At 39.5% G+C, this 20,425-nt stretch overlaps 1 protein-coding gene and 2 long non-coding RNA genes across 4 annotated transcripts in view; 2 read left to right on the top strand and 1 right to left on the bottom strand.

Moving 5' to 3' along the window:
- Window positions 1-1,880, top strand: part of asap3 (ArfGAP with SH3 domain, ankyrin repeat and PH domain 3) — a 34,073-nt gene extending 32,193 nt beyond the window's left edge. For both annotated transcript variants that reach the window (XM_041812300.1, XM_041812299.1), the window contains exon 26: window positions 221-1,880. In XM_041812300.1, the coding sequence (XP_041668234.1) occupies window positions 221-295 (75 nt within the window). In that variant the 3' untranslated portion in view covers window positions 296-1,880. The remainder of the gene's footprint in view (window positions 1-220) is intronic.
- LOC121526031 lies at window positions 980-18,808 on the bottom strand. The gene is made up of 4 exons (XR_005993283.1): window positions 18,583-18,808; window positions 14,707-14,790; window positions 14,539-14,617; window positions 980-1,110 (listed from the first exon to the last, which is right to left on the bottom strand). It is a non-coding gene; the product is annotated as an uncharacterized LOC121526031 (long non-coding RNA).
- A 215-nt stretch (window positions 18,809-19,023) lies between these two features.
- Window positions 19,024-20,403, top strand: LOC121526030. The gene is made up of 4 exons (XR_005993282.1): window positions 19,024-19,186; window positions 19,305-19,370; window positions 19,494-19,554; window positions 20,116-20,403. It is a non-coding gene; the product is annotated as an uncharacterized LOC121526030 (long non-coding RNA).
- Window positions 20,404-20,425: the final 22 nt, after the last annotated feature.

Here is a 20,425-nt window from a genome sequence, read left to right as displayed (position 1 = left end):
TTTTTTTATTTTCCAGTCCAGGACTGTATTATATCACAGTGGCTGCTGCTATGCATTTCTGTGGCATATTGATCTTGCAAGACAGTCAGCCCCTCAACGAGAAATCTCGTGGCATGAGCTCTTGTCACACTCCTAATGTCTATTGCTGTTTTTTGGAACAAATGTGAAATTAAAGTAAGAAATATGAACCATTGAAGTGAAATTACTTTCACACAAACAGGTTGGGCACATAGAGGGAGACCCGAGCAGGCACGGGACCTTCCCCGTCAACTATGTCCACAAACTGTCAGACTGAAGCAGCATGGGAATATGGACCAACTGCACGGTATTATGGATGATCAAATCAACCAGCATGGGAAGTCTACTGGAACTTGTGGATTTAATCCTTCAGAGTGGACTCTTTTTCTTCTGGATCTTATGGGAACTTTACAATATGACAAACTGAGGATTTATTTCCACATCAACCAAAGGTCAACTGAGGATGTAAATCCTGTATTAGGATTTTATGGCCTTAATTTTATTTATATCCTTAACATTTAATCATCCTAGAAGTCCAAAAGGGAGCTGAAGGGTTTTATTTCTGCATGAACCCTCTCTGTTCATGACAAAATTATTTCCTTTGCATGTTTGAAACACCATGAACCACATTCAGTAGGTACAAATGCCTTTTTGGTTCGAATGTCCATTTAACTTTATACAAGATATTTTTAAGTTCTAGGATCTGCACCTGAAGGCCAAACTTACCTGCAGGCGAAAAAAGGCACTTTGAACTCATGGAGAAGAAATCTGGAGGAGACTGCAGACATAAACACGGCACGCCGCTGTACAGGGATGCAGCTGTTTTTTGATGTGAACTGAAATCTTCTAGTCTTTTTGAATTGTAGCGTACTGAGACTTGGATTTGAGTTGAGTATCAAGACCTGCCCCGGGACTCTAAAAGTGGCTCTGTGCCTGCCGGTCTGTCTCCAACAAAGCAGGCAGGCGTCTGGGCGAACCTGGAGAGATCTGAAACTTTAGCTCACCATCCTGAAACTGGGCACGGCGCACAGGCTGCATGGAGAGACAGGGATCTAATTTCTTCTGGCTCCAAGCGTCTTGTCTCTGGAGGACCTGGAATAACGGCACGGTGTTATAAAAAAGAAAAAGACTCTGCTCTACCAGGAAATGGCACTTGGAAAGAGCTCGTTAGTATCAGCACCCCACTGCAGTAATTTGTTCAGCTTGTGTATTTCTCCAGATACATGCACGCACACATGCACTTACTGAACACACAGATTAGCTTCCAGGATTTAGGAACCTTTAGAGAAGAGCTGGGCTGTTATTCTCCACTTTTGAAACTAGTTACATAAAAAATGGAACACATTTCACCCACAATTTGTTGTACATAATTGTCTAAAACATCCACAGATGTACAGTTTATATAACCGTCTTTATTATCTGTTGTATACATTATAATTCCTTCATGTTATCAATGTGATGTCTTCCTATTTTGTATCCCCCCCTCTGATTTGTTACTTTGTCAAAAGACTGTCAGAGAGAGAAAAAAGGGAACAGAGAAATAATCAGTGTTCAGAGAGGATTCTCCATCACAAAACAAACATCGAAATTGATGAGTAGGAAGCAGGCGTTACCTTCCTTTAATCATTCATGAACAAACTGATGAGACGTTTGTTTGCTTGTGACTGTTCCTCCTGATGCCATCTTCGTACACCGTTGACCAATAAGCGAGCAAATCACAGAGCAGACATTTTATCAGAAACCTGTGAGACAGTGATGGCTGCAGAGTGCTACTACATTTAGTAACTGACAAATGTTAATGTTTTTGTAACATTTACATAAATATGTTCAATAAAGTGCTGTCGAGTTTTTTATCATGGAAATTAGGTGATGTGTTTGATATTTGGCACAAAAACTCCCTCGCAAAGAGTGTTGTAAATGCACCATGGGTTTGACAAATGCAAAGGGATGGATGTTGTCTCCTTTCATGGACAATAAAAGCAACCAGACTTTAAAAGTGGTGCATTTTGTAAAATATTCTTTTGACTGTAACCACAAATATGCAGTCTTGAGTCTGATCTGGGCTTTATGGTCTCCGCCTAGCCACTCTGCCATAAAACCCAGATCAGTGGAGGCGGCAGTGATGGTTGTCCCTCAGGAACTTTGTCCCATCTCCACACAGGATCTCTGGGTCTCAGTCAAAATGACCATCAGGTCCTTGGTCACCTCTCCTGCTAAGGCCCTTCTCCCCCAATTGCTCAGTTTGGCGTCCAGCTCATGGAGGAATCCTGGTTGTCCTCCAAGTGCTTGCCATTGTGATTTTGGGAGTCTTCAGTGCAGCAGAAATGTTTTTGTAGTCTTCCTCAGATCTGTGCTTTGCAACAATCTTGTCTCTGACCTCTGCAGGTAGTTCCTTTGACCTCATGGTTTGGTTTTTGCTCTGATATGCACTGTCAGCTGTGAGGCCTTCTTTAGAGGTCTGTGCGAATCATGTCCAATCAGTTTATTTAACACAGGTGGACTCCAATCAGGGTGTAGGAACATCTCAGCAAGGATCCAGGTAAATGGGAGGAATCTGAGCTAAACTTTTGTGTTGTTGCAAAGGATCTGAATACTTCATATCAGTGTGATATTTCAGTTTTGGATTTTTCATAAATTTGCAAATGTCTAAAATTCTGTTTTTTACTTTATCATGATGGGGAGAGACACACAGAGACACTGTGAGGGGGTCACAATATGCCTTTCCAAAAATAAAGCATGTTTTCAAATGATTTCAAATGCTGTATTTTACCAGTTTTTATGCAGATCTATGCATAAAGTTAGTTAAATGTAAAATAACAACATTGTCATTTGTTGACTTTATGCTCTAATCCACTGATCATCAACTGCCAGCCCAAGAGCCATATCAGGCCCCTAAAGCTTCATATCCAGCGGAAGATCATTAAATTCAGAAAAGAAGATTTTGTGGTTTTAAGGGTATATTTTGGCTTAAAATATCTGCTGGTAAATCCACCCCCAAAACGACTTATATTGAAAGTTTTTTAACGTCTGAACATCTGATCTGTTTTCTCAAAAAATAACTTGTCTGCTTTTATTAGTAAATTTTTTAAAAATATATTTTAAAAGTTAAGACAGGTGGGAATGTTGCAAAAACGGTCAGATACAGTGAAAAGGGGTTAAAATGTGGCAAAAGTTGGTTAAAAGAGGAAAAAAGGGCAAAGATAACAAATGTGTTACAAGGGGCAAATAAGCATCAAAAATGGGTCAAAAGAAGCAAAAATAGCCTGGCAAAGTGATGAAATGGGGTTAAAGAGTGGCACAGAAAGGCAATAATTGGCAGGAAAGTGGCAAAAGCCAAATAAAGTGAAAAAGTGTCCAACAAGAGTTAATATTGGTGCTAAGTCACAATTAGGGAGGTCCTATTCTCTGGGTTTTTCAGTGGGCGGGCCTGTCACCTTTTGGCCTGCTGCATTATAGATAATAGAGCTAGATCTCAATGGTAATGCCTAAACATTTCTGCATGTTGAAAGAAAATACAAATACTACTACAATAATATGTGAATAAGGTCAACATATTCATTATTTAATTGTGGTTTATTTGAAAGTCCGTCACCCAGAGCCTCTGTCAAGACTAAATCTGGCCCTTGTGCAAATGTACTAGATGACCGCTGCTCTAATCAAAATCATGTTTAAGAAATCTTTAAAATGTAAGTGTGCACATGACTATTCTTGAATGTGCATGTCTGTGTTAAACTACGCTTCAACCACCCCGAAGCACGGTGGGGTCCCCGGTCTCGGCGACAGGCTGAAAAGCCTGAGAACCCCTGGTTCAGATTGATGAGAAAAACAACGAATTTAAATGACTGTAGCATCTGGCTGCAACATTAGAAATGGAAGGGGGTTTGAATACTTTCTAGATGCACTGTACATCTCCAGATAAATAATCACTGCTCCCAATCTAAATAAATCAGCCTCTGCACCCCATGTATGTCCATTATAAAAACTGCATTTCCTCCCTCTTAGCATTTTTTCCTTCCATCCTCAGTGCTGCCCTAAAGCTAAACCTTTCCATCTATCCATCCTTCCTGGCAGTTTTCCCTGCAGCTCTCTGTCCTGTCTCACTTCACCTCCCATGTGGACGTTCCAGGGACCTGATCCTCCGTTTCAGAGCCAGGACGATGACATCCCGACCTGCCACTTACATAACGCGCCACCTCACTAACAGCCAGGATCATAATGCCAAGGCCTGCTCTGCTCTGCCAGCTGAGTGCTACATTTACACACACAGCAATTTCCCTCCATTAATCCTGAATGTGTACTAATGCACACAAGTAGCATTATGTAAATTCTAATATAGTTTCATTTATTAATGCTCTTATTTGCTTTATGCTCATTTATAAACACAAGGTATATCATTTTATAACACAAGAATAATCCATGAAATACTAGAGCAAGCTTTAATATCTGGATTTTTATAGCCCCAACTAGTGCTTGGGTCCTTCATTAGCATTTTTTCTACAAGTATGTCAAGTTTTTATGTATTTGATTGCATAATTTTTGAAAATGATACATAATAGAGGATGTTCTAACATCCTTATAACCTAGATCTGCCGATCTGCCTGTCTGAAATCCATCTCCAAGCTTAATGCCGTTCATTAAGTGAGCAACAGCAGAAGCATCAGCTTAATGGAACTTCACAAATCCTGGTCTGCTATAATGAGCTCTTGGAAATGGCATATATTTCCAGTAATCGTGCCATTGCCATCTGAACTCAAGGTTATCTAACATCCATTTAACGTAATAATCAGCTGAGATGAGGCTCATACATACAGACTCTCTATGACTATCTGCTCTCAGTTCTCTGCTGTGTCTTGTTACGTCAAAGTTTTCTGATTCTGTGCTGCCACTGCACTCTGACGTAGAATGACCCCGTTTACTTCTAAGAGCTCCCACGCAACAGTGAAATAATGTAATATTTAGAGACCCCACCATCATGTTTGCACAGAAGAAATCGCTCTAACATTTTAGTCTTTCAGATGATTTATTCTAATAATTCAGCCTTTTTACAAAACCTGATAATGCTTAAAATGAACTAGTCTTGTACACTGTAGCTCTTTGCTCAAGTAAATGATAGTGTCAAGAAACATATTTAAGTGGTGGCAAACCTGAAGCATTAAACAGCAGAACATTCACCCTTTAAATGTGCAGCAGAAAGCAAGTTAATCCAGAAGCAGTGCAGGCACAACAGAGACATTTGGGGACAACTTTAACTCATTCAGGCTGTTTCTTAATCACATTTTGAAAGCCGATTGTCTTGTCTGTGTCTTAATCTCTCATCAATAGTTTGATTAAGGCCCTGCAGTAACATCCAAATAGCTGTTTCATGTCATATCTGAACCTGAAAGCAAAATGACCCCAAACATTCTGTTTGCATGAAGCTTATTACAATTTCTAAGTAAAGTTTTACTTAACATTCAGAATAAAATACAGCTCACAGTCGATAAATTATCATCATACTGTCATTTATAAGTCAAAATCACCTGAATCAAGGAAATAAAAGGTTCTGTGCTTAATCCAATGAAACAAAAATACCCTACATCACATAAGCAAACACAAAATATCAGGATCAAGATATTTGGACCTGTGCTTGGCTGGGTTTGTAAAGAGCTTTGAACTGTGATAACTTCCTGAGACCTGAGCTCCTATTCACAATGCATTTTTAGTTTCTCCCACTTCTTTTGGATATGTGGGACCTGAAAAGTTTAAAGGCTGAGGAGCAACTATAAACAGAGCAGCACATCCCCAAAGGCTCTGTTTCTGCTGAAAAATCTCTCTGAGTAGATTTATGCTGTGTTGGACAGTTGGTACTATGAGCTAAATTTCCACTTAAAGCCCTGGAGGTCTTGAAGATGTCCTTTAAAGATGTTAAATATTTCCAAAATATCAAAAAGTCCTCCTCTTTAAAAAAATTGGTCAAATATTTATTGTATATGTCAGTGAAACTGTCAGAAAAAGCCTGATGATTTAAATAAAACTTTTCCCAAAAAATCCATGGATAATTCCTGAAAATTTCAAAGCAAATTCCAACCAAAACTTCAAGACAAATTATAAAAAAAATCCACCAAAATTCCTTGGAAAATTTTTGAAACTTTCTAAAACAAATATCCCCAAACATCCAAACAAATGACCTAAAATTCCCAGCCAAGAATATTTCAATGAAAATCTTCAAAATTTCAAATCAAATTCCCCAACAATTTCAAATTAGTTCCCCAGATCTTAGTGAAAGTACCTAAAAATTTCCATGCAACCACCAGAAGTTCAAATCAAACTCTCCCAGATATACAAATATATCCCTTAAATGTCCATGAAAATACCTGAAAATTTCCTAGCAGATTCCCCAAATTCCAAACAAAATTTCAAAGCATCCTGAAATATATAATTCTTCAAAACCCCAAAATTTTCAAGAAAATTCCCACCAAAATTTTCAAGCAAATTACAAATTCAAATCCCCCAAAATACCAAGGAAAATTTCAAGGAAAATTCCCCAAAAATTTCCAATAAAAGCCCACAAAGACACAAATAAGTTCCCCGGATTCCAAGTACCTAAAATTTACCCTACACCTACCGCCCCCCAAATCGATACAGATTGGAATCAAACTCTTCAAATAAACAAACTTATCCCCAAAAATTCGATGGAAAAAATTAAAAGCAAATTTTAACGAAAAAAAAAAAAGTTCGAGTACACTGATTTTACAAGTAAATAACAAATAAAATCCCCCGATTCCATGTAAATTCCTAGATATTTTTTTTTAGCAATTTCCCTAAATTTCAAAGAAATTCCAACAAAAATCAAACCAAACCAGACCAAATTACAAATATTCCACCAGACTTTCATGGAAAATTATGGTACATTTCACCCCACCCCACCCCCCCCACCCCACACACACACATACATCCAAACAAATTCTCTACATTTTCCAGTGATATGCAAAAAATTTCAATGGAAATTCTTGCAAAAGTTTCCAATCGAATTACCCCGAAAATTCAGATCAGTTCCAAAAATTCCTATGAAAATACCAACAAACATATTCCCAAATATTATCCTGAAATATAAAATTCTGTAAAATCCCCCAAAATTTTAAAGACAATTCCCGCCAAAATTTTCAAGCAAATTACAAATAAAATCCTCTGGAATATTATGGAAATTACTGAAATATGTTCCCAATAATTCCCAATGAAATCCAAGAAAGCTTATAGGGAAATTCCCTCAAAAAATTCATGATCAAATTCCTCCACGAATTCAAATCAGTTCCCCACCTTCCCATGAAAGTGAACTCTTCAAAATTCACAAACATATTCCCGAAAATATTTCTGACAATTTCAAAGTAAATTCCCCAAACATTTCAAGCAAATTACTCTAACTTCTATGGGGATTATGGAGAGTTATCTAAAAAATCCTGTCACAAAATGTACTACTATGTTATAGAAAAACCAGAATGTCTGCTGAAGTACATGCAGGGTCTCAGGAGGTTTATAATGTAGATTTCTCATCTCCAAACATTCATTTGGGTTGATTTTAAATTATAAAGAAAATTCCAACCACAGGTTCAAACAACATCTATGCATTCTATAAATAGTGTTAAATGGGAAAAAGGAAGTACAAATTAACATTACATTCATTCTGCAAGTGGGCCCAGAGATCTTTGGGAAACATGGTCTTTTATCATTCATAGAAAAACACAAAAGGTGCAAGTCCCACAACAGTGCATGAGTTTCTTCATCTCCATTCCAGATAATGACATTTCTGGATGAGGTCAGTGATGGTCATGAGCTTTTCTGTCCACCATCGTCTTTTATTATCGCCATCTTTTTTTGTCGCTGCCAATGCACAATCGCTGCATAAGGCATATGAATGAAGCAATATATAGGCCAGCTGTATATGCAGGTTCAACTCAGCTATGTACATAGATAGGACCATGAATACATGTTTAAGGCCTACGAGACCCTTTAATTCTGCTAGCTGAACTAGCCTAGCTAAGTGTTTGGTATAGATGAGCACACAGGCAGAAAGCAGTATTTCCTTGGCCATGTGGAATGCTTATAAAGAGGAAGTGAACATTCAACAATGATAAGGTCATTGTGACAATCAGAAATCTGAAAGCTGAGGATGTCCACAGTAGCATTTCAATTGTCACATTGTTTTAACTTAAAGGAGCACTCCAACAATTTTTACCAGAGAAGTTGTGGGAAAATAATCCAACCTCCGGGATCCTACATTTCCCATAATCTGCTAGGATACAAACTTGGAATAGATCTTCATTAGAGTATTTTTCAATGAGGAATTTAAAAACAACTCTTAAGACTTGAGTGGTTAATTTTTTTCATCTCTGTGTGGTTCAAGCTCCAGAAATACCAGACCCTACATTTCCCATAATACACCTGGATGCCGTCTCAGGATAGATTATTACATTTTTGTGCAAATGCCTCCTCCTGTCGGGCCCACATGGAGAAATTAAGAACTTTTAGAGTGCTTGTCTAAATGTAGCTAAAGTGGCAGCCATGTGGAATAATTGATGGAGTGTCCCTTTAAACGTGCTCCCAAGAAAATTAGACAAACCAGTCGTTTTAGCCCTTATGTTAAGAATAGAAGACATCCAAAGCTAGCCTGTGTCTTTGTTCTTTTTGATTTGCATCAACCTACACCATTTATCGCATGAATTTCTTCTTTGCATCAGTGTTTTCTTCCATTGTGCCTGCAGGATCCCTGACACAGGCAACCTGCTGTAAAAGCCATACACCTGACCTTTTCCTGCAATATTTGATCTGACAAAGAGCAATTTACACGCACAGTGCATCTCAGATGATGCAGCAGCATGTCCTTACCTTTTCTAGGAGATAAACTATGAATATTTAAATGCACGCAAGGATTTTCTGGAAATTTTAAAGCATGTGCCTCTCATTGTTCTTCAGTATGACTAGAAAGCAAACAAAGCAGCATCAGTGATCCCCCATCTGCAGAAATATCTCATTCTTTCAGAGTTGCACACTCATACAACCATCTCCATGCAAGCTTTTTTCCATGAACGAACACAGCGCCAAGATTGAACGCCTGCCTCTCTTGCCATAACCTTCCAGTGCCAAAAATAGACATCTCTCCCTGGTGTATTGGCTGTGCTTTCTACGTGCACACATGCAGCCGAAACAAGGGATTGGTGGAAGAGAAGAATACAGGAGATACTTAATCACTGCAATAAGAGGAAGCAGGAAGGAAGAAAGAAAGGGAATAATTAGGCTTGAAAATGAGGCTGATTTTTATGTGCAGAATTCAGGTCATTGTCTGCATATCGGATAAAGAGACCTAATTGATCTTAGACTTCTGCATACTAACCCATACTAAAGATATGTTATCTAACATACTTCATAAGCTGATTAGACTAAACTTGTGCATTTAAAAATCTCTATTTAGCTGTCTTAGCTAACACATGCATCATTCAATCATCAAATAAATGAGTACCTTATACTATTCCTAGTCATTTCTAATTCAGATTTAAATAATGCAGCCGATTAAAGAGTTCCCAAATCCTTGCATGGTTGTCTAGCTGTGCTGTAGTTACAGTGCTCTGCATTTTAGAGCAAGTGGATTTAGGATAGAGGACAAGTGGTTGCTAGGTGACAGGATAAAAAGAGGCCACAGGTGGAATCATCCCAGCACCAACTCATCTGCCTCCCGCCTCCCTTGCTTCTTATGCCTCCAAAAACACGACACAAAGAAGCCAAGGCACGTTTCCTGCATCTGATGCTCTCTCCTCGCATCTCTTGCTGCACTTGTAGTTTTATGTAACAGTGCAGCAATCCCCTCCATCACAGCCTCACCTCTGAGTCCCTCACTGCCCTTCACTTGAAGCCTCTTCATCCCTTTTTTTCTTACCCCTACTGCCCCTCTTCTAGGAACTTTTGCATTACATAACCCTTGTTAGTTTTGCGCTTGTTCGCTGCATTAGTTATGAGGTGTGCAGCAAGGCTGGTCTGAACCTCTCCTCCTACATCACCTGAAAAATGACTCATCCAAGCTCTGTCTCGACTGTGCAAGTCCTACATCACACTGCAAGCAGCAAAGTAGCTAATGAAGACATATGACATCCTATACATTGCACTGGTACGAGCTCAGTTGGTTCTCTAGCTGGAGAATTTCCTCAAAAATGCACAGAACAGGAAGCTCCTCACTAGCATTTGTGGTAATTGTAGGCACTCTAAAGACCTGGAGGACCAGCCTCAGGATACAAGAGCAGACAGTTGGACACTTTAGAGCAGCTGTGTTAAGTGATAGCTTAAGAATGGAAGTCTGTCTTCCAGTTAATGCAAAGCATTTTTCTATGCAAGCTTCTTGTTTGTCCTATTTGAGCTTCACGGGCCAGGGGAGGCACGTGCGGAGTCCCAGCATGGAGGAGAACACAATAGTGGGTCGGTGTTTCTTAAATTTGAGGCCTTTCTTCAGTCGTTGTCCGTTCTCTGCGACGTACAGCTCCCCCTGCTGGGCTGCTGTGGTAATCCGTGACACCAGCTCCCCATGAACCACCACCTCCTGCTCCGAGCGCACAAAAACCTCCCTGAGCTCCTCAAGCCGCCGCTCCATCTCTCTGATGACACGCTGGCGCTCCTCTACCTCCAGGAGGCGTCGTCGAGCCGCCTCAAACTCCATGCTGGAGCTAGGGGTGACCAGTTTGGATGAGGGGGCCGTTGCCGAAGTGCTATGGGGTTCTGATCCAGCTAGCAGCGCCCCTGTCACCCTCCGGAAGTCTCCCATGGAAATGGAGCGCCGGGTCGCTGGGGAGGCCAGGGCCAGGAGAGTTGAAGCAGATGTAGATGGTGGCATGGCTAAAGGAGGAAGAGGAGGAGAGGATGATGATGGAGAAGGTGACTCTGGAGGTTGGATTTCAGGATGTGGATCCTTGTTTTGAACCGCTGCAGCTATGTCCTCATCATGTGTGTCTCTGTTTCTTTGTCGTCGCTTCATGGCTGCTGCTGCTTCACTCTTCTTCTACAGCTGATTTCCTTCTTGTCAATGTTGATGTTTCTGCCTTGTGTCAGAGCAGAGAGTAGCAGAGAGGAGAGCGCGAAGACATGCAACCCGGGAGCCACTCCATTCATTAATAAGAGATCTGAGCCAGGCGAGTGCTGTCTCTGTATCTGAGTGGTTGTGCTGAGGAGGAGCCTCCTGGCAGCTCATTGGTTGCACGTCAGCTGATGATTGGGCAGCCTGCCTCGCTGCTGCTGATGCTGGCAGGATGTCGTGTCCTCTGCTCGACTGTTTTTTTTTTTTGCAACATCGTCATCATCTGGAGATCAGTCAGGCGGAGCAGGGGAGGCAGGTTATGCAGAAATAGCAGGGCTTTTTTTCCTCCTCTACTCTTTTCTCTCCCAGCCTTCTCTGCTGCCTCTCCTCCCACCAGAAGGTCTCTCTGTTTCCTTTTCTCTCGCTCGAATGGTTGCCCGTAGCAACACTGTCTCCGCATCAGATGGCACAAGCAGGAGGGAGGGTGATGCTCTGATTCCTTTCTCTCATTTTTATCACCTTGCTGCTCAGTGTTATCACGTTCCCCACAGTCCCTCCCTCTGTTGACCTATTTAACTGCATACAACACACCCCAAAAACTCCTATCATCCTCTGTCAGTTATATAAATTGCTGCACACTGACAAAGACATACTAATAAGCAGCACACATGCACATTTAGACTTTATCTAGTGAAAAAAAACAGCCATTACTGCATGGAAATACTTTAGACAAGCATGCAGTGAACACAAATAACATTAAATGTAGTACTGAGAAATCAAAGGCATTATCCAGCTGCAAATACTGCCATTTGTAATCCTCTGTCAGCTTCTATATCATTCTGTCCTCTGCTTTAAATCCATATTTCAATTTAATAAAACAGATAATGAAGATTGCCCATAAGGGAGATAAAGGGGGTGATTCTAGGGGCCCAGCCAAATGGGGGGCCCATGAAAAATTATTTTCCATTGTAAAGTTAAAGTTAAGAAAAATAATTAAGTAATGGGGTCAATAAAGGCAAAGAGGAGCATATGGGTAGGGAAAATGGTTTGAAAAGTTTGTAACAAGTAGCTAAAATGGAACAGAAGTGGAAAAAAGTGGCAGAAATTGGATGAGGTAAACAAGTATTAAGCAAGTGAAGAAGGGGAAATGGTGAAAAGTAATTAAAAAGTGGCCAAAATGGGTTACAAGAGGCAAACCAGGACTGAGAACAGAAAAGGAGGCCAAAAATGGATGGGAAAATGGTGACAAGTGGCAATAAAAATGGTTAAAAGATGGAAAAAGGGTCAAGAAGGGCAAAAATAGACAAATATGGGTGGGAAATTGTAAATGGAGGTTAAAATGTGGCAAAAATGGTTCAAAGGAAAAATGGTTCAAGTAAGGCAAAATGGGAGGGAAAATGATGGAAAGGGGTTTAAAAGTGGCAGAATTCGGATAGAGGAGGCAAAAATGAAATGAGAAAAGCAAAAATGCACAGGAAATGTGGGAAGTGGTTTAAAATTGGCAGAAATTGGGAAAAAAAGGAAAATGGGGCAAGCAAGCCAAAAAGAGTAAAAATGGGAGGGAAAATGGTGAAACACAGTTAAAAAGTGGCAAAAAATGGTTAAAAGAGGCAAAAAGGGATTAAGAAATAAATAAAAGTGGAAAACACAGGAAATGACAGGAAGTGATTCGTGAAAAGTGGGTAAAATGGGATACACGTGGAAAAAATGGGTCCAGAAAAGCAAAAAGGGGCAAAAATGAATAGGAAAATGATGAAAAGCGGTTAAAAAGTGGTTACAATTGGATAAAAGTTTTTTTTAAAATGTGGGAAAATTTTTTGAAAAAAAAAATGGCAGAAATATTGATGAAAGGGGGTTCAAGAGTGGCTCCAATAAGTAATTTCGACATCAGAACCCAATAAAAGCTTGACACACTTTTTAGCTCTAAAATTAAGTAACTGTTAGCCAGGACTTTAGCATCAATGCTACTGATCCAACACACATGCATTGATAAATCACAACTGGGGAGGGCCCATTCACTGGGTATGTCAGGGGCCCAGACAATTCTGGCCAGCAGATAATACCATTTTTCTCAAATTGTAAGTTCTATTTTTACAGTTTTAAGTTAAAAAAAACATTACTAATGTCCTATTGCATTAGAATGTTTTGTTTACAGCAATGCTGCAACAGGACAAACTGCCTCATGTTTTGAAGCTTGATTGGACATTGATCCAGACATAATATTTTGGTTTTTCTCCTTCCTCATATCCTGTAATTTCCATTCCATCAACAGCTAAGTTTACCCTCTGTGTCTAGACAAATATTGACTGGTTCTGCAGCAGCGTGGGAGGACAAGTGTGATAAGAACAAAGACACCGGATATGTCCTCTTGAAATCATTCAGTCATATACAGCTCAGAAGAAGGCAGTAAAACATAATGATTCATATAACTGCATCAGGCATGAGCGTCTCAAAACAAAAGGGGCTTTTAGGAGGTAGGAGATGTGCGTGTGCATGTATGTGAGTGTTCATGTGCCTGCATTTCTGAGTGTTCACTTAGCCTTTTTGCTTTTATCTCTGGATTGGCTTTGCATTAGCAGTAGCACTGACTGTTCTCGTCCTGCTTTTAGCTTTAGTGATCTCTGGAGAGAAGAGCGGGAACGGAAGAGAGACAAAGACGGGGTAGCGGAGAGGAAAAGAAGTTGGACTACATGTACCTATAGCAGAAAGAATTACTGACGGACTTAAAAATGTTGTTAATCTTTTATTAATCTTTATAGATTTTATACTTTGCACAAAATTCAGGAAGAAGCTTTTATTTGTTTTGAGTATGGAATGAATGAGAATGTTAAATAAAACTTTAAGAGACACCCAATGATGTTAAAAGAAAGCTGTCAATTGAATAGGAGTAATGCAGAGAAGCCTTGTGATGCAGACTTGCAAGTGTTGCACAATTCCTCCTAGTTTTGCACAGTTGTGCAATGAAAATCATCACAGTTTGATTCCATAAAGATTTAAGGGATCAGACAAGAAGCCTCGCTGGGACATTTGTTTTAATATGATGCCCATTTTTGGAAGATTCAAGTGATTGCACAACATCCTGCTGTTAAAAACCACTTGCTCTATACTAATCCCACATGCTGCCTGCAGAGCTGCACACACAGATTGCCATCATCACTGGCAAACATCTTAAGCAGCATTTGGCCCGCCTGCAAACAGAAAAAATCTGTTCTCTTATGACAAAGTCAAACACGGTTTACCCCTTAGATACACTCGCATAGAGACAAGTTTTTCTTTCTCTTTACTTATGACATATTCAGTTCTTAAAACGTATACAATGTCATTCAAGCATATATAATGCCATTTCCTCTCCTCCCCTAGCTAAAAATGGGATTACAGCCTACTCTCAGTCACTCTAACCCCAGTTACTGCTCCAGATTACTTTAATCTGAGGTTTTTGTGTGCCTGTGTGTGCATGTGGGGGAGTGAGAGCATCTGTGTGCCCTTACCTCATCCAGTCGGCTCAAAAACTGCTTATTTTGTCTTTCACTCAGCTGTTTGTTTTTAGCTTCCAGTCATGTGGGTGTGCTGTGCCGACAGAACTGCACGTTAGCAGCAGTTTCAGTTGGCAGTAATTGTACTGATGATTTCATCATGTTCAGCAAATCAATACTGACCTGCAGACGGGAAGGTAGACAAGCAGCTGCTGCTCACTTGGTCTGAACCAAGAAAAACCCTTGCTGAATGTCTTAGTTAAACCGCTGAAAAGAAAAAAACAAATATAGTTCTTATAAGGGTCAGGACAGGAGATTACTGGGAACTGTGTGCTGATAACAAACTGGATGGTCCCCCTCCTCTTTAGCCAACAGGACGCAATGTCCCTGATTTCCAAAAGGAATTTTAAAGTTTAATCATCTGACCACAGAACAGTTTTCCATTTTGCATCTGTCCATTTTAAATGAGCTCAGAGGGCACAGAGGAAATGTGGCGATTCTGAATTGTGTTCACAATTCACATATCGTCTCTGTCCATTGGGAGCATGTGTTGCTCTAAAACCTCTGTCTACTTTTCAGCATTGATAGTGCCTTTCCAGATGTGTAAGCTGCCCACGCCATAGGCACTAAAGCAACCCCATACTATCAGAGATGCAGCCTTTTGAACTGTGCACTATTAACAAGCTGGATGGTCCCTCTCTTCTTTAGTCAGCATTTGTGGTTCCCAAAACAATTCCAAATTTTGATTCACCTGACCACAGAACAGTTTTCCAGTTTGGCTCAATCCATTTTAAATGAGCTTCGGCTCAGAAGAGAAGGTGGCGACTCTGAATTGTGTTTATATATAGCTTCATTTTACCATTTCATGAGAAATACTGGCTCATTTTGAATTTGATTGCAGTAACACATCTCAAAAAGTAGGGACAAGGCCGTGTTTACCATTGCAAAAGTGATGTCTCAATTGGAGCATATTTTGTTCTAAAACCTATACTATTCAGCATTGATAGTGCCTTTCCAGATGTGTAAGCTACCCACGCCATAGGCACTAATGCAACCCCATACCATTGCATTCATGAGTTCAAATGTCAAATTTTGGTTCTTTTGACCACAAAACAGTTCTCCATTTTGCCTCAGTCTATTGTAAATGGGCTTTGGCCTACAGAAGACAGTTGCGTTTCTGGATTGTGTTTACACATGGCTTCCTTTTTGCATGATACAGCTTTAACCGACATATGAGGATCGCACGGCCAACTGTGTTGACAGACAATGATTTCTGGAAGTGTTCCTGAGCCCCTGCTGTGATTTCCAAGACAGAATCATGCCTGTTTTTAATTAGTGCTGTCTGAGGACCCGAAGATCACCATTATTCAATACCGACCTCCAGCCTTGCCCCTTGCACACAGAGATTTCTCTAGAATCTATGAATATTTTGGTGATATTATGTACTGAGATAATCAAAGTCCTCACAATTTCACATTGAGAAACATTTTACTTAAATTGTTCCACGATCTTTAAATGCAAATTTCCATAGACCAGTAAACCTAGTAAGTTGCAAAATGCTCTTCCAGCTAGTTTTTATTGGTACCAGTTACTATCCAAGTCTTTTGTTGTCCTGTCCCTACTTTTTTGAGATTTGTTGCTGCCATCAAACTCAAAATGAGCTCATATTGTTCTAAAGAAATGGTAAAATGTCTCAGTTTCAACATCTGATATGTTGTTTCTGTTCAATTGTGAATTAAATATGGGTTCATGAGATTTGTAAATCATTGCATCCCATTTTAATTTACATTTTACCCAGTGCCCCAACTTTTTTGGAATTGGGGTTGTATTAGAGTAGATATTTTAGTATGAAAATTCCACATATTGTACTTTTAATTAGTCTTAAAATGAGGGATTATAGGGCTCTGTTTCAGCTTTTTGTATCAACAAGGAAGCGATTATGTCAGGATTAAATAAAAACAACTAATAGAAAATAATTGTAAATTTCAACCTTAAAAATGAGTCTGTAGGTGAAGTTTGAGAGCTCATCTGACATTAAATCATCAATGATGTGTCTAACAACATACATTTCTTTCTCTTAGTTGCTGTATAAGCAGCTGCAGCTCTGACGGACATAATACAAGTCTTGTGGGACTCTGTAGCAGCAGCACAATTGCATCAGTAATGGGAAATTTAACTAGCTTGAATACATCATCATACACATTACATGTAATATGTCATATAGAACATACATCTAGTGAGTGGCTGACAGGTACACTGGCATAATTTCCCTCCCCAAACATGAATTTGCAGCACATGGGTAATGCTTTGATACTGACATTGATTAATTAGCTTGAGGATTTGCTGCAAAGGAGAGGCTGATCTTTGGTGCCAATCAGGTGTTTGTGCATGCATGTGCAGTTTTACAGAATCACAGGGGAGACTGTTACTGCACATTACAGCAATCCCTCACATCAGTCAAAGAATATGAACAAAGAAACCTTCAAATATTCAGTGTCAGTATCCTTTACAGCCCTGATCAGAAAAAAAATCTACCATGCACAATCTAGTGCCTTAAAAGAAAGAATCTCTTTTTGTGCTGCAGTGAAGAGAGGAGACACAGGCTCTGTTTTTCTCTCCTCAGTGATGGCAGACAAATGATGATGCTGGTTTTCCATTGCTCTGTGATCAATAATCTGCTGCTGCAGACTGACTCAGTCACTTTGAATGAGTGTGTGTGTGAAAAAGAGCACACAGTCATTCATCACAGTGTGAATGGAGGCCCAACAAGGAATTTTAGAGGATGACTGAGTGGAAATTTTTGTTAGAAATTTTCAGGAGGATTTCTATCATCAGCAATTTTCCTCTGAAACTTTTGTCAAAATATTTCTTTTGATTTTGGCTGGAAATCATGGACTCAAAACATGATAAGATGCTTTTGCCTTTTCCCCTTGTGGTCTAAAGTACAGTGTTTTTAATATGATTTCGTGAGACTAACACTCTGTTAGAAAGGAAGCTTCTTCAATCCAGGTATTCTCAGATTCTCCTGTGTTCAAATCTAATGGATGTTTTGTGCAAAGCAACCATATTCTTTAAATTTAAGTACACTTCAGTAACGTGGATCCATCCTTTTCTTTAAATGTTGTCACGTACATCAGACAGCACAGTTAGTGTTACAACAGCGCCCTCCCTAGGTCTTTGTAGGTACTCAGCTTCTTCAACTGCTGCTATGGTGCTGCCCCCTGGTGGCGCTACTTCTTTAAAACACTATCAGCAACAACAGGAAGAAAAAATAATTTGCTCTTAAAAATAATTAATGCACTCTTGACATTCATCAGTAAATGAATGTTTAGGCAACCGACTATTTGTTTCAGAGAATGAGAAATAGTGTTTTGGCAATTGTAGAAAAAAAAAAAAATAAGCATCAGGGTTTAAAATAAACCTATGTTTTAATCAAATCATACTCTGATAAAGGCCAATTTAACAATTTTACCCATCTGGAATCCATCCTGATCTTATTACAGCATGATGCACGCCATTTCTTATAAAAGCACCATCTGAACCAGTGATTTCATCCAGCTTATGTGTTTATAGCACACATTTAATATCCACTACTGGTGCTAAATTATAATTAAACCCTTCTTTTTGGTGTCATTCAGAGAAGCACTGCACCCACTTTTGAGCTATCAAAGAACTGCAAATGTTTCATGGTTAAATTTATCTGAACGTTGCTGACATCTTGCTACTTCTCTCACTCATGTGTGCCCTCTGAGCTTGCACCTTGCCTTGCAGTCTAACGCCCTTATATGGGCAAAAAAGGAGCATTCTCTGTGCTAATTAGGAGAAATGAGCACCAACACCTGGCATTCATCAACTTCAGAAAACAGGTGTGATCAATTCAGCACATAAAGAATGTGTCATGAATCCCACAGGTTTCTTTTGAAAGTTTTCCTACAAGGAACCCGATTTGATCAGACAAGTTCACCTAATTAGACAGATATTTGTGACGCTCATATGTATGTTGAACAAAAAAGTCACAAGATTTCTGCAATTTGAGAAAATTTGAGCTTATAAACTCACCCTGAGGCCGCCATGTTTTGCTGCACTGGTAGTGTGACGTCACTTGGCCTGAGCCCTCCTCTCCATAACCCCCTTTCAGACGGTAGCATGTTTTAATGTGTGAATCTGCTGCACGTGCTGCTACGGCACGCACCTTCACAGCTTTCATACCGGGCACGAATGTGCTGCGTGTTCGCTGTCTCCCTGCTGTCAAAGCTCTGCCATTCCTCCGACGTTTATCTCAATAAATTTACCTACAGGTAACTTTATACAGTGCGTAGTGGAACCATTCCGAGAGCTTTTCAAAATAAAAGCATTATATACAAACGAAGGCAGTTTCTCCGCAGACATAATATACGTACTGTTTATTATGTCCGGTTTCTCCAGAGAAATGTGAAAGGGGACTTTTACTTTGAAAAGCGCAAACCGGATGTATTCCTTGGCTGTGTTTATCTTTATGTGCAACATTTTGTACTTATAGAAGCAGAAAGCTTCATAGGCAGTAGATGTGGGGAACAACTAAATTAAACGGCCGCATTTTAGCTGGTGGCCTTTGACTGAGTTGTCAAGAGAGAGATTTCGAACATATTTTACCCATGTGGATGTTCATAGTTGCTGCAACAAGGTAACTATGGCTCTGTTTTATCACTTTCCTGTCTATTTTGACTGATAACTCCTCATGGTTCCGAGAAAAAATAGTCGACACCTCAAATCTCAAATTTCTCAAAAATGGTTACGCATAGGAACACGAAGAGCGCTCTACCCAAGTGACGTCACACTACCAGTATGGACAAAGATGAGTTTATAAGGTAAAATTTACTCAAAATGCAGATATCAAATGAGGTTTTTTTTGTTTGTTTTTTTTTTTGCTCAATATACATATGAGAGATATAAATATCTATCCAATAAGGTGGATTTGTGTGATCATGCAGGGTTCCTTTTAAAGAATTCAAGGAAGACATTGGTGAATGAGGCCCATTGCTCTGTGAAAAGGTAAATTACCTCCTATTTCCACTAAACTTTCGATTTCTGATTAACTTACACATTTAAACCAAACTCACCTGTAAAATTTGCTGGCTGAATTTACTTTTTGCTTCTCAAAACGTAAGTTAAGATGTTTGCTTGGGTTTGTCAGGTTAAAATGACCTACAATAACTGTAACTGAATGTCTGATCAGAATCTAGACAATGATTTTAGACTGCAGTGCATAATCTCTTGAGCAGGCTTGGTGAATGCAGCATAAGTTACATACACTGATCAATTTATATTTTAGTATTAACATGCATAGTACAAATTTATAATAAATGTTATCTCAAGACACTTTACAAAGAGGGTGAGTGTCAGGCCTAAGCCGTACTCTTTTTCTTAGTACTTAAGAAGTCCAATCCCACCCATCCACCATGAAAACACTATTACACCATTACTCTTTCATAATCTTATTGTCTTTTATATGACCACAACTTCAGAAATAATGGTATTGATATGTGCATTAGCAGTAATTACTGTGTGTGGTAGTAGCCTGATCTTTCTAATATCAACCTTCTTCCTATGCAGGCTTCTTATACTACAGCCAGATCTTCACTCTGAGGCTCAGAAATCAACCCCATTGACTTAAATGGTGGTGGACATGAAGTGAGTCCATGAGGGAGGAAATGACTGTGTCCTTCATCTGTTTCACTCTATACTCCTGTCACAATGACCTATGCCACCAGAGGTCGCTGTCTGTCAATTACAGGACAAAAAAATATACACTATTATGGACAAAAGTGTTTGGCCACTTGACCATTTTACTTACTGGGAGAGTAATGACATTGTATTCAAATACATGCACTTTAATTAAGAGTCCCCCCTCCCTCTTTTTTGA

Source organism: Cheilinus undulatus, linkage group 18 (assembly GCF_018320785.1).
Source record: "Cheilinus undulatus linkage group 18, ASM1832078v1, whole genome shotgun sequence".
Classification (NCBI taxonomy): Eukaryota; Metazoa; Chordata; class Actinopteri; order Labriformes; family Labridae; genus Cheilinus; species Cheilinus undulatus.
The sequence above is the reverse complement of the archived record's forward strand: the minus strand, read 5'-3'. Positions and strand labels throughout refer to the sequence as shown.